Raw genomic sequence first — 14,333 nt, 5'->3', positions numbered from 1 at the left:
AGTGTATGTGTTCTTGAAGGATATTAGGCTGTCTAAACCAACGCAACTTTCCTATCATGGCTGTACGACGGCAATGAACATGCTCTTTGGCATATTCTATCAACTATCGCCCTACTCGCATACATGGACATGTATTTACCGGCCAGAAGTGCATAAGCGCCCAATCGCGACGAAGAATCTACGAGGCAGACTCGCGTGCCAGGGTATCTCTCTAGCCCCAGTGTCTAAATTCACGTGACTTTAGCCACGTGTGGATCAGTCCACCTCACAACAAACCTCTCGACGCGCTGCAACAAGGTCGTTTCTCTTAGTCTATCGAACCACCGCAATGCGGTGGAGCCGGTGTCGGTTTACGGTTGACTGTAGCTCTATTGGGACAGCTCTTCGCAACCGCTCCAGTGGTGTCCTGCGAGAGACTGGTATGTCGTCCATGATACCGCCTGCGTGCAAGCCTGCTGTCAGACGCTCACTGCAGTTCTCGTTGGACATACCGGTAGTCTTGCCATAGTATATGTGTACAGGACTTGTATCATACAGTGCAAAGTTCTTCAGCATGATCCGCCCAAGATACTCTTCACTCTTTCATTGGGCTCCCGTGTCCGGCTGCTCCTGCGCTTCAACTCTGGCCTTTTGTTAAATCATCTGCGGCTGCTTCCAAAAGCCAGTTCCCAATTGTCAACATCATGACGACGTTTGCTTGCCTCGCGTTCATGCGGTTCGATCAACTGCGCCTCATCGGCTTTCCGCCCGAAGCCAAAGACTGGACACCCAAGCGATCCTGCGCCCGTAGCCCGACGGCATCTCGGCCGCCAAGGCGCACCCGCATTGCTTTGAGATCAAGCTCAGCGGGACTCCGTGGGCGCCAAAGGGTCGCGATTATCGCGCTTTCTTGTGCTCGAGATCCTCTTAGCGCTCAAGCGCCACGGCTACACCCTTCACTCGTCCAGCGACGTCTCCAACTCGGAGCGCACGCGCGACACGCTCGTTTTCAGCTTTGATCTTCCTGAAGAGTCGCCAACGATGTTTGCGATCTCGACCAACGCGAGCGACCTCCTCCACTTGCTGCGCGCGCCTGTCGAGCTCCAAACCGTGGTTGAGCAGCTCATTGCGCACCACTGGCCGGCCGCCAGGACTGCATCGCAAGACGCTCGACTACGTGCCGGACTGCACTGCACTGAGCTCAAGTTTCGAGAGAGTCCGTGGGGCTTTAGCGGCATGAGCAATATGAGCGACGACGACAGCGCATGCATCGTTCTGCTCTACCTCTTGGCCGCGCTCGAGGAACGTGGCTGGCACTTGTACGGGTCGATTGGTCAGGCGACGAGCATCTCGGACGGCCGCGCCAAGGACACGTGGTATCAAGCGGTGCCATTTGCAGTACCCGTCGCAAAAGACTGTGGCGATCCGATGGCGCCATCGGCTCCGGCGTACATGGCCTAACTCAAAATCAATGAAGTTATCCAAGTGTCTTAGTATACAGAAGACGCTGCGGTTTTCGTACTACGTGGATAACGGACTCGATCGTTTGAACTATAAACAAGGCGGAGAAACCCCGCAGCAGCACGGCTCCCCTCTTCATCGGCTTCCCGGCCAGCGAGCCACACAACAACAACAATCTGTACGTCCTACGACGACAAGGTATCCGTTGAAGACACTATAATCTGTCCATTAGACGACGTTATTCCGACATCCGACGAATCGTTCGTCGGCTTCAACCGCTTCAACTGCAAGATCGCCATTCTCCGATGACACTATTTCCGTGCAATAATCGCGCAAACCACTTGGCTTGGGTATAGTATACTTGGATTGAGTGGTGCCAACGCCACGGCGATTGTAATAAAACATGCGTTTTGCGAGCTCGATTGTTTTTATAGCTTGCTATTTGTATGCCTCTTGAAAAAAAAGATACGATGTTCGATTTAATATTATCGAAACCTCGCGGTCGTTCGAAAAACGGTGCGTGGTCATTCGCAAAGTAGACGCCGATGGCCAAGATCTTCGTCGGGAACCTCAACAGCAACGAGGCGCGGGAAGGCGACCTCCGCGCGCTCTTCGAGAAGGTACATGCAAGATGCGCCACGACAAGGCGAGGTTGACATGGCTATGTGCGTAGTGCGGTAAGGTCCTCTCGGTCGTCATCAAGCTCGGCTTTGCGTTTGTCGAGTTTGCCAACGATGCGGACGCGGACGAGGCCATTCGCACGCTCCACATGCACACGCTCTTTGGAAAGGACATGAAGCTCTCGCGCGCCCACACCAACCCGGACCGCAGCCGCGGCGACGACCGCCGGCGCGAGCTTCCCCGCAGCACGCGCTGCAATAGCCTCTTTGTCGGCAACATCGTGCCCGACACGACGCTCGACAAGCTCCACGACTTTTTCGAGAAGTTTGGCCGAGGTAGATGCCACTTGCCATGGCTTGACGACTGATATGGCATCGCATGTAGTCGAACAGATCAAGGTGCTGCCCCAGCGCAATGGCAACGTCGGCATCTCAGCCTTTGTTGACTTTGTGGACGATACGAGTGCGGACCGGGCCATGGAGAAGCGCCTGGTGTTTGAGGGCCGCGAGCTCCGCACGGACTTTAGCCACCGCCGGTAGGCTCTCTTGTGCTATGAGATGTTGTAGCTCACGCATCGTGTAGCGGCGTTGACAATCGCCCGGCGCCCGACGCGACGAGTGTGGTGGAGCGCCGGCGCGACGACGACGACCGGTATGCTCGGAAAGATGCGTACGACGACCGCCGGCCGCGCGCCGGGTCGCTTGAAGATCGCCGGCCGCGTTACGAGGCTGTCGACGACCGCCGGCCGCGCCACGATTCGCTTGAAGATCGCCGTCCTCGCCACGATGCGCTCGAAGACCGCCGTCCTCGCCACGATGCGCTCGAAGACCGCCGTCCTCGCCACGATGCGCTCGAAGACCGCCGCCCTCGCCACGACGCCTACGACGACCGCCGCACCCGCAGCAGTGACATGCAGGACGACCGCCGTCCGCGGACGGACGCGTATGACGAGCCTCGTCCGCGCTATGACGCGTACGCTGACGACCGCCGTCCTCGTGTCGAGGCGTACGATGATCGCCGGTCGCGGGTCGACGCTTATGACGACCGACGACCGCGCGCAGACGCTTACGAGGCTCGACGACCCCGGACGCCGTCGCCCCGTCGCCGCGAGCTGTCCCCCCGTCGCCGCGAGCCGTCGCCTCGCCGCCGAGAGCTGTCGCCGGTGCGGTACCGCGAGCCCTCGCCACGCCGTCGGGAGCTGTCGCCCGTGCGCTACCGTGAGCCGTCTCCTCGTCGGCGGTCGCGGTCGCCCCGGACCCGCGTCGAAGTGGTGGCCCGCAGCCACGACTACGCACCTCGCGTCGCGTCGCCGCTGCGCCGACCCGTCTCGCCGCGCGCGCGGGACCAATCGCCTGCCGTCCGATCGCGTGACCGCTGGTGATCGACCACTTCACTTTGTCTCTTTGGCCTTCGAGTCTGTCTGCGCTAACTCACTCGCTTGGCTGGTGTAAATGATGCAACCTTCTTGCATGTAGCCGAATTGGTCTTGTGGCTGCGATCTCGTTCTCCTCGTCGTTCTTGCTTGCACGTGGCTGGATCTCCTTCGTGTTGTCGTACCCGCCTTGTGGGATGGCAACCGCTTGGTTCATCATCATCTCATCGCGATATGGAGCGTCGCATACCTCATTCTACGCGGTCACCGCAGCAGCGGGCCATCTCTTGTTGCATCTCTCGGCGTCTCGATCCCTCTCGCAGTGCGTATGGCAACCCCAGATGGAGCTACTACCAAATATGCGAAAGTCGGGCACCGGGACCTGATTGTCATATTGTCAGATGACAATATTGCACGCGATTCGATGGACAATAAGTTAATTGCTAATAGAAAGAAAGATCGTTGCCTTTCGAGTGGCGACAGCGTCGAGCATGAAGCTAGTATTGGACAAACCGTGGCGTTTGGTCAGCAGCAAGAGGGACGTCTCCAAACAGGCTCAGAGTACGCGGTCTCGCCAGCGCAGAAGGTGGCTTCGCTCTGCGTGTTTGCTCTGTTGCAGCGTCGGGATCAGCGCACCACACAGTGACGCTGCTCAGCCTCAGAGAACCCAGCACCGACCACCCTTTCCTGTGCCCTTCTCCCTCGTAACCTTTACAAGTCGAACGTAAAAACGACTATGAAAAAGACTCGCTTTCGAGCATTTAGCAAGCAGCACCATCAGCCCAAGATGCTGTCGCCACGCACGATCTCAACCATGCTCGACTTCATGGGTGTGCTCAACACGCTTCTCGATCGCCATCGCCGCGCTCTCCTTGCTGAGAAGGACGCGGCCGACACGCTCCTCGTTAGCAAGGGCCCGGTGGGCCATCAAAGCTGCAGCCACGACCGCTCCGAGCACGAAGATGTCGTCTGCGACTCAGAGACGACAATGGCTGCGCTGGCCGCGTCGCTCGATTTCTGTCAGAAGCGCGCGACCGCCGATTTGGCGCGCATGGACATGGCCATCGCAGCAGAAGCCATCCGCACTGCCAAGACCCGCGCCAACCAGAAAGCCGCGCAAACCAAGGCCATGCAAGTGGTGACGATGCTGGTTCACGCGCTCGCGACTCGCAATGCTACCCTCACGATGCGCCTGCGTCACGCACAAGATATGCGCCTCGTTCTCGCCGCCTGGTTGGCCTGCGGCGGCAACAGTTGGCTCTTTAGCACCGTGCTTATGGCCGCCGCACCAGAGTCTCTGCGCCATCTCTGGATGGGTCTCTGTCGTCGCTGGTGGCGGCTCGTCTATGGACGCCGCGGTTAGCCCGGTAAATCCGGCTAAGAAATCTTGCGTGTCAATAAGAACCTCTGACAATTGATATCCATCGCATCGGATTCAAGAGGTTTGCACTTGGCCGGTATCTTGCACGATGGAGCCGCTGCGCTGGTGGTGTGGCAACCAGCCCACGTGGCTCTGGCGCGTTGACACCGACGTGCTCCTTGTGCCGCTTCGCCTCGGTCCCTGCGCGACAACGTCGCTGTGCATCGCCAGCGTCTGGAAGTTTGGGCTCCTCGGGCTCGGCGCGTATGTTGGCCACACGGCTCGCCGCCCATCATCGATGCCGCCACACATTGCGTACGCTGTCGTGGCCGCCAGCCTCCTCAACGCTGCATATGGCGTCTACTTTGTCGCGTCTCCGGTGGCGCTAAGCCCCAGTCACGTGGCTGCCGGGACGCTCTGTCTCGTCGAAGGCCTGCACACCAGTACGACCACAATGCTTTGTCAAAGACTCTTTTCGATCGGCCAACTGTATAGGTATCGTGCTGTGCGTCTATCCACACCGAGTCCACGCCTTTTGCCATCTCTTTTTCCTCGATGCGCTCGCGCGACTGCTCGCCGTGACGCCGGTCGTGCTCCAGCGCCAGCGACCGCTCGTGCTTGCCGCACACGATTTGGCATTGATCGCAGATACGACAATCATGCTTCTCAAGGCCGTCGTCGCCTGCTACCTCGCCACACAAGTAGCCGCCATTCACACCGCGACGCCCGAAGGCGACGCGTCCGTCATGAGCAAGCTTTTCTTTACGTGGATTTGGCCCCTCCTCCGCCAGCCGCAGCCGCTCGGCCTCGACGACTTGCCAGCCGTGCGCTCGGACGACAGCGCCAGCGTCATCCAATTGCGATACGAAGACAGCGTGCGCCGTCGGCCACGTGCATCGCTTCTTCGGCACCTCCATGCGACCTGCGGCTGGTCGTTCTACTGTGCTGGCGCCTTGCTCTTCGTGTCGACGACAGGCAACGTTCTGACGCCGTATGCGCTGGAGCGTCTCCTGCGCGTGCTCTCCGACCCGACGCCGCACTCGAGCGAGGCGCGCATTGTGAGCGGGCTGCTCTGGTCCCTCGGGCTCTATGCGGCGATCATGACCAAGTCGATCTTTGAGCATCAGTTTTGGGCCGTCGCCGTGCGCTGCGGCCTTCAGACGCGCTCGCTACTGCAGCAGCTCGTGCTACACAAAGCCCTTCGGCTCAGTGCCGCTGCCCGCGTCACGTACGACGACGGCGCTCTCACCAACATGCTTGCGACTGACGCCTGCAAGATTGCCGACGCGTCGGTTGTCTGCGCAATGCACTGGGACACGTGGAGCGGCGGCCTCGCGCTCAGTATTGCCTTGCTCGCGCTGCTGCAGCTTCTCGGTCCCGCCGTGTGGCTCTGGCTCGGTCTCCAGCTGCTCTATATCCCGCTGGCAGTCTTCTTGAGCCGACGCTTGAAAGCTGCAAGTCGGGCCCACCTTGCGAGCCGCGATCGTCGACTGCAGCGCACAGCGTCCTTTCTTGCGGCTCCCACAACGCTCCACGGCTGTGCGTACGAAGCCACCGTGCTCGCGTCCACACGCGCCGCGCGGAATGAAGAGCTTGCGGCACTTCGCACCAAGCAGCGCTGGCACGCGATCAACGTGAGCGCTGTTGCGTGTCTTCAGCTGCTGGCACCGATGGCTACGTTTGCTTGCATCCGAAAGTTGCCGCCGTCGCAAGTGTTTGCTGCCATTGCCTGGTTTGGCATTGCAGCGGGGCCGCTCCAGCGGCTGCCGCAGATCCTCACAAAGGTCATTGACGCGCGCGTGTCCCTCCAGCGTCTCGAGCGCTTCTTCGCAGCCGACGAGCGGTCGACGTCGTCGACCAAAGAACCTCGTCTCGAGGCCGGTAGCATCGAGCTCCGAGACGTCGCGAGTCTCTGGACGTACGGGCCCCCGCCCGTGTTTCAAAACGTCTCGCTCTCGCTAAGTCGGGGCGCAGTGGCTCTCTGCGATGGACCCATGGGCTGTGGCAAGTCGACCTTTCTGGCGACGCTGCTACGCTTACCGACCGTCGTTACCGGCGCCTTGCGTGTCGCTGGCTCAATGGCGTACTGCCCGCAGGTACGTTGGAAGCGTCGATCGTAAAATACGAACGGGCGAGCGGTGTAGAACCCGTGGATACTGGATACCTCGATCCGCGCCAACATTCTTTGCGGGAAGCGACTAGATTGGTCGTGGTATCAAGCGACGCTGGGCATTTGCGCACTGGGCGCCGACATTGCCGCGTGGCCCGACGGCGACGCCTTTCGCGCCGGCGACCGTGGCGCTGCGCTCTCGGGAGGTCAAAAGCAGCGCGTCTCTCTTGGTCCGCGTCGCTATGTTGTTCGAGTTGCTTATGAAATCAATGTAGCGCGTGCGGTCTACGCCCGACACGACATTCTACTCGTCGACAATGTCTTTGCGAGCTTGGACCCAGTTGTCGCACGCCACGTGTGGCAGCAACTGTTGCACCACCCTGCGCTCGTGCCATTGACCAAAGTCCTCGTGGCGCCCCCGACGTTGCGTCCGTCGGTTCCATTTCTGCGCCTCCACTTCGAGCCCGTGGCCATGCGCGGCGTCACGGCCATTCACGCATCGAGGGGTACAACCTTTCATCGATCGTTCGTAGTCATTTCTCGTGTTGACATAGAACACGCGGTGTCGCCAGCGACCGAGAGCATGCTGACGTTGGACGCCGACGCACCGACCACCGAGGCATTGTCACCGCCGACACTGATCACGGACGTGGACGACGACGCAGCAGTCTCTGGATCGAGCTACCAGGCAGTGTGGCGCGCTTACCTGAGCCAGATACCTTGGCTCGGCGGCTACTTGGTGCTGCTTGTGGCCGAGCACATCGGCCTCGTCAGTGGCACGTACGTCCTCGCTACGTGGGCAACGACCAAGGGGACGCCGTGGACGACCGTTGGCGTCAGTGTTGCCACGTGCGTCGTCGCCTCGACGCACCGGCTGTGGTTTGTCGACCTCGCGCTCCGGGGCGCCGCGCGGCTGCATGCGACGCTGCTGCACCACCTTGTACACGCGTCCATGGCATTCTTCGAGCAGCGATCGTCCAGCAGCATCCTCAACCGGTGCACCAAAGACGTTGGCGCGATCGACGAAGCCCTTCCCAGCGTCCTCGCCAACTTTGCTGCGTACGCGCTCCAGGTCGGCGCTGCGGTGCTCGCACTCGCGTCTATCGCGCCGACAAGCGCACTCGTCGCAGTCGTCGGACTCACTGGACCCTACTACGTACTGTACGCCTTGTACCGCGGGCCTGGTCGGCGGCTGCAGCGTCTCGAGCGCGCTGCCCGGGCACCCGTGTTGGCGTGGGCGCGGCAGGCCATCGCAGGGCACAGCTCTGTCGACGCCTTTGACTTGATGCGCATGCTTCAAACGCAGTTCCAGGCGCAGATCGATGTCGCCATCCAAGCGTCCTGGCTTGCTACGATCGCGACGCAGTGGGTCACCGTGTGGCTCGAAGGGCTCGGCGCTCTGGTCGTCCTTGGCGCAGGCGTCGCCACGACGTTTCTTGCCGACTCGGTGTCGGCCACGACGACCGGTCTCGTGCTCACGTACGCTGTGCAGCTTCCGGCGCGCCTCGGGTGGGCACTCAAGCTTCTCGTTGCCATCGAGCTCGAAGCCGTCTCGGTCGATCGGGTCGTGGCGCTCACAGAGCAAGCAACACCGATGCCGACGTATGCGGACGCCCCGGGGCATGCCCCCGAGCGAATTGCGGATGGTGATCTGCAGGTCGACAACTTGTGCTTGACGTACCCCGGGTCGCACACGCGCGTCTTGGACGGTGTCTCGTTTAGGTTGGCACCTGGTGCCAAGGCGGCGGTCGTGGGTCGAACGGGCGCCGGCAAGTCGTCGCTCCTGCACGTGCTTCTGGGCTTGTATCCTGTCGACTCTGGCGAGGTTCGCGTTGGTGGTACAGCAGTAGCTCCCCACGCGCTCCGGGCCGCCGTGGGCTTTGTGCCCCAGGACGCAGTGCTCCTTGGCGAGACGCTTCGCGAGACGCTCGCCGACGCCACGTCGCAAGTTTCGGACGACGAGGTAGGCGTCTATGGCGCACCGCAACCGCGCGAACGTAAAGATAATGGTGTAGATGTGGGCGGTGCTGCGCCGTGTCGGTATGGACACCCGCGTGGATAGCCTCGAGATGCGCGTGGAGTGCGCGAACTTTGGCGCGGGGGAGCGCCAGCTGCTCGCACTCGCCCGCGCATTGCTGCGGAACGTGCGCATTCTCGTGTGCGACGAAGCCACCGCGCACGTCGACGCGCGTGCGCACCGCCGCGTGTTGAGTTTGATTTTGAGTTTGGCCCACGTCACAGTGCTGCTGGTCACGCACCGGGTTGAACAACTGGAGACGTTTGATGTCGTGCTGCGGCTCGACGGCGGGCGGCTCGAGCCGCTGTCTCCAACCTCTCTGACAAAAAGCTCGCGGGCCAGCGGACTCGAAGCGGCGACCTAGCTCCATTACTAGTGGATTCCTTCCGCTCGAGGACAGTGATGGCCACACGCATCCCTGACAAACAGGGTCAAGGGCCATTCTGGTGCAGTGGATTGAGCGCCCCAGTTCAATTCCCAGCCACCGCACTCTTTTACGTCCAAAGATTTCAATATATTCCTTGCTGCATACGCGCTCGATCTGTGTGTTCATGGAACGTCGATGACCAGAGGTGACGGTGGGAGGACGGGCAGGAAGTGCAGAGGCTCAGGACAAGGCGTCGTCGTCGTCGTCAAAGGGCCGCCGCATGAACGAGAAAACATCAATCGAGCTCGCCGACGCTTCGTCGTCGGACGCAAAGAATAGGTCGGTCGGCGGCGACGCCATGGCGGCGGCGGCTTCCTGCTCGAGCCGCTTCTCCCGGAGCAGGCGCTGCAGCTGGCGCACGCTAATGTTGAGGTTGAGCCGAGCAATGATCTCGGCCGCCGTGAGGTTGTCCTTGTACGCAGCATCGAGGATCTGTAGCTCGACGTCGGGTGAGAGGCGCCGCGGTCGGCCCATGCGCTTCTTGGTGCAATACGCGTCCGGGTGGGCGAGGAAGCCTCGGATGCAGCTCACGCAGCGCCCCATCTCCTGCGCAATCTACGAGCCATGGGCGCGCTTCATGCGTAGGTAGCTCATGGCGTCGTCGTCTACCTTGCGCTCGCTCATGCCATTCCCGCGCATGGCCAAGATGGACGCCCGCTCGACGACCGAGAGCTCGGTCCCGCGTGGCATTCCACCAAATTCGGTTGTTTGATTGGCTGAAATACTTTCCCAACCGCCAATCAAATAAGGCTAATCCACACCAATGTGAAAACATGCTTGGGCCGGTTGCTTGCGACGACGTCGGCCATGTCGTCGCCACGCTCATGCTCCTGGCCTTGGGCTTCGCCGCCAACGCGATGCTCGTCCTACGGTAGTCGAGCGCATCTTCCTGCGGCCTCTCATGGCGCGCCTAGCCCGCTCTACCGCGCGCGCAGGGCGGCGAGCCGGCCGGTCCACGCGTCGACGACCAGCCTCTGCCTGCTGCTGCTATCGATTTGCCTCTTGTCCGACTCGCTTCTGCACCACCGGTACGAGATTTCTGCATGCGGGTGCGAGGATGGACGCCAGATGCATCGAGGTAGAGCGTGCTGGAGCGACTGGCGCATCTTCTACGGACTTGTGGACAATGCGGCGCATGCGACGATCGCGCTCCTCTCATGGGCGCTCACGTGCACCGTGGCCTTCCCGCGCCTCTCGCTGCGACCTCTCGAAGGCGTCGCCGCGCTCTTCACCGGCAGTCTTCTCGACCTCGACCACTTTATCGTTGCCGCGGGCTGGAGCTTTCGCGCGGCCACGTCCCTCAGCGTATGACACACGTCTGCACGATGATATCGATTCAAATGGGGTCTGTAGGAACGCCCGTTTGGCCACGCGGTGGCCTTCGTGGCAGCGATCGCGCTGCTGACGTGGTGGACGTGTCCCGTGGCCCACCGCGTGCGCGCTGTCGCCTTTGTGCTGGTGCTGCGTCGACGCGTGTACCTCTGCGATGACCTCATTCGTCGCCTTAGGCGTGCTTATTGAGCCACCATTTGCGCGACTCGTATCGACGCGGTCTCTGGATCGCACCGGTCGTGGGATCCACGCCGCCCGTGCCGTACCCCATCTACTTGGTCCTCGAGATTCTCCTGCCGACAAGCCTCGCGTTCTGGTGGCGCTGGATGGAGCGACGCCCGCACGCCCGGCCAGAGCCTGCGTTAATCGTTTGACCCTTTGAATCTCTGTCCATGTACAGTACGTACGACCTAGTCGGCTCCAAGCGTCGCCACAAGCTCTGTCACTTGCGAACGATCCGACGCTCCGCAGACTTTAGTTGCAGCCAACTAACTAGAATTTATCGACAATATTTTCCACAATGACTAGTTGATGCGGGCTATGAAGTGCGAGTCGTCGAGTTGCCGACGAGGTTTCAGGAAGGTGGGGACGTCGCCAAAATTTCGATCGTCCACGTGTCGTATCCGGATGCCTGGCCGTTTGACGTTGTTTTACCTATGTTTTACCCTGCGTTTTACTATGTGAGCCAGCGCTTGGCAAGTTATTCCCTCCGTGACAGTACAAAAGCGACGTAGCACGCGCCAATCCCATCGCTTTCAGTTGTGTTAGGTTGCATCTATATCGTTAGCGCCTCGATTGTCCGCGTTGCGTCTTTGCTTTGAGGCCCGGGCCGTTTAACGCAAGTACGTTTTATAGGTTGAACGTCGGCCGCGATCGCCATCGTATCCGGACAACCGACGGTGGCGTGAAACGCAGAGTGGAAGAAGCATGGAAGAGATCAGCACGACGACGCGAGAGAAGGCGAGCGTGACCAAGGCCTACCTGGAGCAGAAGTACGCCATCATGAAGAAGGAGCGCGAGGAGAGCCGCATGCGGCGCAACATTCTCGAGCAGAAGATGCAGAGCCTCAAGCTCGAAGAGCCGGCGAAGGAGTCGTACCGCGCCGAGCTGCGCAACCAAGAGCTCAACCAGATGCGCCAGCAGCGCAAGCGCCTGACGATCCAAGACTTCCAGTCGCTCGCCGTCGTGGGCCGCGGCGCCTTTGGCGAGGTGCGCCTCGTGCGCAAGAAGGACACGGGCGAGGTGTTTGCGCTCAAGAGCATGCTCAAGAGCTCGATGGTCATGAAGAACCAGGTCGGCCACGTGCGCGCCGAGCGGGACATTCTGGCCATGGCCGACAACGAATGTCAATGGCTCGTGACGCTCCAGTACTCGTTCCAGGACACGAACCGCCTGTACATGGTATTTTGCTCATCCTCGTTGCCCTCTCGCCAACTACGAGACAATTAGGTCATGGAATACCTTCCTGGCGGCGACCTCATGGGGCTTCTCATCAAGGAAGACAAGCTCAGCGAGACAACGACGCGCTTCTACGCTGCTGAAATGGTCATGGCCATCGAGTCGGTGCACGAACTCGGGTACATTCACCGCGACATCAAGCCCGACAACGTGCTCCTTGATGCCTTTGGCCACATCAAGCTCACGGACCTCGGCCTCTGCAAGAAGATGGACGTCGCACCCCACGAGATGCTGCCGATCACGACGCATACGCTGAGCGACGCGGCCAACGGTACATTGACCAAGTCGATCTTGATTTCTCTCAAGCAAGCATTAGGCCAGCCCATCAACGACCGGACGCGGCCATACAACCGCAACCGCGAAGTCGCCTTCAGCACCGTGGGCACGCCCGACTACATTGCGCCCGAGGTGCTGTTGCAGCAAGGGTACGGCAAGGAGTGCGACTGGTGGTCCATGGGCGTCATTCTCTACGAGTGCCTCATCGGGTACCCGCCGTTCAATGCCGACGACCCCATGTGCACGTGCCGCAAGGTACCGACGCAAATTGTGTTTCGAATGCTGTATCGGCTCCCTAGATTGTCAACTGGAAACAAACTCTGGTGTTCCCTACCGAAGCGATCCAGAGTCTGAGCCCCCACTGCATTGACTTTATCCGGCGGCTCATCTGCAGCGCGGACGTGCGCTTGGACCTCGCGCACATCAAAGCGCACCCGTGGTTTGCCGGCATCGAGTGGTCGAGTCTGCGGACGACGCAGGCGCCGCAGATGCCGCCGCGTGGCGGGCGTGAGTTTCAGGAGTCGATGCTCAAGCTCCAGCACCTCGACACGAACGACGTGCAGTACCAAACGCTCGTCAAGCAGATCACGCAGAACTTCGACGAGTTCCCGGACCAGGGCCTCGGCCACTTGCACGAAGACGCGTCGAGCTACGAGTCGCTCGTGCCAAAAGCACCCAACAGCGACGGCGGCGAGTACAACAAGTTCATCGGGTACACGTACCGGCGCAAGCCCAAGGTCCGCGTCACACTCAACGAAACCTTCACCGAGACGAGCCTGGGTACGTCGCAAATAGTCTAAAACCGGTGGTATAATGACGTGTTCCGTGTAGAGAGCAGCCTTCCGAGTACTGGCAGCAGTCCCCCAGACGCGCCGAGCACGTCCTCCTAGATACTGAATAAATATATGGAAGCTGCCAGCGTGCTGCCGAGGGTAGATGGTGTCTGTCGCGGGAGCCAGAGTGCCATCAAAGGCGCCATGCTGCATGGGAGGGATCGATCGGCTCGACAAAAATGTCAACCCGTCGATGGACTGCTGCTAGGGCTGGGTGAAGAGGACAAAGGAGCATAGCTAAGGAGCATGGGCTAAGAGGACGCAGTTCTTAGTTCCGTACAGCGAAATATATACTGAAATTATAAAACGATTACTGGTACTTGAGGTACTCGGGCGCCGACGCGGGCGCCATGGGATACCCGACGTTCTTCTGGAGCGGGACGGCGAGAGGGACCGCATTCGGTGCAATGTAGTGGAAGAACCACGTGTCCTTGGCGTATCCTTCGCCGTTGCTGGTCTGGCCGATCGAGCCGTACAAGAACCAGCCGAGTTCCTCGAGCTTGGCGAAAAGATGCAGGAGAAAAATGCGCGCGTCAATGCTGTCGTCGCCGTTGAAGCTCCACGGGTACCCGCTAAACTTGAACTCGGCGCAGCCCGGCACGTAGTCGAGCGTCTTGCGCTGCAGGCCCGCCGGCCAGTGGCGCGCGATGAGCTGTTCCATGACGGGCTGGAGCTCGGTGGGCGCGCGCAGCAAGCGGAGGAGGTCGCTCGAGTTGGTCGAGATGGCAAACATCGTGGGCGACTCGTCGGCGATGCCATGGCGGAAGACGAGCGTGTCGCGCGTGTACTGGGAGTTGGAGATGTCGCTGGACGAGTGGAGGGTGTAGCCGTGGCGCTTGAGCACAATGAGGATTTCGAGGATGAGGTAGCGCGAGTGCACGGTCGAGCGGCCATTGGGGACCCACGGCGACCCGCCAAGCTTGAACTCAAAGCAGCGCGGGCGGGGCTTGGAGGACCAGATGCCGTCGGGCCACGAGCGCGTGATCGCTTGGCTGATCCAGTCGTTGGCTTCGGGCGGGAAGCCGACGAGGCGCAAAAGGTCGTGCTTCATGAGCGCAAGGCAGGCAAACGTCGCCATGATGTCGAA

General features: G+C 60.6%; 8 protein-coding genes across 8 annotated transcripts; 6 read left to right on the top strand and 2 right to left on the bottom strand.

The window, feature by feature from the left end:
* Positions 1-683: 683 nt before the first annotated feature.
* SDRG_11499 (hypothetical protein) lies at positions 684-1,497 on the top strand (the record flags this gene model as incomplete). The annotated part of the gene is made up of 2 exons (XM_008617542.1): positions 684-786; positions 842-1,497. The coding sequence occupies 2 exons, from the start codon at positions 684-686 to the stop codon at positions 1,438-1,440; spliced, it is 702 nt and encodes a 233-aa protein (XP_008615764.1). The 3' UTR covers positions 1,441-1,497.
* A 483-nt stretch (positions 1,498-1,980) lies between these two features.
* On the top strand, positions 1,981-3,900 carry SDRG_11498 (hypothetical protein). Its single transcript, XM_008617541.1, has 4 exons — positions 1,981-2,060; positions 2,114-2,396; positions 2,446-2,596; positions 2,644-3,900. Exons 1-4 carry the CDS (start codon positions 1,986-1,988, stop codon positions 3,440-3,442), a joined length of 1,308 nt encoding a protein of 435 aa, XP_008615763.1. The 5' UTR covers positions 1,981-1,985; the 3' UTR covers positions 3,443-3,900.
* A 320-nt stretch (positions 3,901-4,220) lies between these two features.
* SDRG_11497 (hypothetical protein) lies at positions 4,221-4,796 on the top strand (the record flags this gene model as incomplete). Its single annotated transcript, XM_008617540.1, has 1 exon — positions 4,221-4,796. The coding sequence occupies one exon, from the start codon at positions 4,221-4,223 to the stop codon at positions 4,794-4,796; it is 576 nt and encodes a 191-aa protein (XP_008615762.1).
* Positions 4,797-4,882: 86 nt separating this feature from the next.
* Positions 4,883-9,399, top strand: SDRG_11496 (hypothetical protein). Its single transcript, XM_008617539.1, has 6 exons — positions 4,883-5,236; positions 5,289-6,889; positions 6,938-7,133; positions 7,179-7,409; positions 7,458-8,866; positions 8,919-9,399. Exons 1-6 carry the CDS (start codon positions 4,903-4,905, stop codon positions 9,282-9,284), a joined length of 4,137 nt encoding a protein of 1,378 aa, XP_008615761.1. The 5' UTR covers positions 4,883-4,902; the 3' UTR covers positions 9,285-9,399.
* On the bottom strand, positions 9,306-10,042 carry SDRG_11495 (hypothetical protein). Its single transcript, XM_008617538.1, has 2 exons — positions 9,957-10,042; positions 9,306-9,902 (listed from the first exon to the last, which is right to left on the bottom strand). The coding sequence occupies exons 1-2, from the start codon at positions 10,035-10,037 to the stop codon at positions 9,528-9,530; spliced, it is 456 nt and encodes a 151-aa protein (XP_008615760.1). The 5' UTR covers positions 10,038-10,042; the 3' UTR covers positions 9,306-9,527.
* A 73-nt stretch (positions 10,043-10,115) lies between these two features.
* SDRG_11494 (hypothetical protein) lies at positions 10,116-11,200 on the top strand. The gene is made up of 5 exons (XM_008617537.1): positions 10,116-10,218; positions 10,262-10,375; positions 10,430-10,652; positions 10,701-10,805; positions 10,856-11,200. The coding sequence occupies exons 1-5, from the start codon at positions 10,121-10,123 to the stop codon at positions 11,051-11,053; spliced, it is 738 nt and encodes a 245-aa protein (XP_008615759.1). The 5' UTR covers positions 10,116-10,120; the 3' UTR covers positions 11,054-11,200.
* Positions 11,201-11,582: 382 nt separating this feature from the next.
* On the top strand, positions 11,583-13,350 carry SDRG_11493 (AGC/NDR protein kinase). Its single transcript, XM_008617536.1, has 5 exons — positions 11,583-12,080; positions 12,129-12,408; positions 12,454-12,668; positions 12,713-13,193; positions 13,245-13,350. Exons 1-5 carry the CDS (start codon positions 11,607-11,609, stop codon positions 13,301-13,303), a joined length of 1,509 nt encoding a protein of 502 aa, XP_008615758.1. The 5' UTR covers positions 11,583-11,606; the 3' UTR covers positions 13,304-13,350.
* A 153-nt stretch (positions 13,351-13,503) lies between these two features.
* Positions 13,504-14,333, bottom strand: SDRG_11492 (hypothetical protein). The gene has a single exon (XM_008617535.1). The coding sequence runs from the start codon at positions 14,322-14,324 to the stop codon at positions 13,557-13,559; it is 768 nt and encodes a 255-aa protein (XP_008615757.1). The 5' UTR covers positions 14,325-14,333; the 3' UTR covers positions 13,504-13,556.

Source organism: Saprolegnia diclina (genome assembly GCF_000281045.1).
Source record: "Saprolegnia diclina VS20 unplaced genomic scaffold supercont1.42, whole genome shotgun sequence".
NCBI lineage: Eukaryota > Oomycota > Saprolegniomycetes > Saprolegniales > Saprolegniaceae > Saprolegnia > Saprolegnia diclina.
The sequence above is the reverse complement of the archived record's forward strand: the minus strand, read 5'-3'. Positions and strand labels throughout refer to the sequence as shown.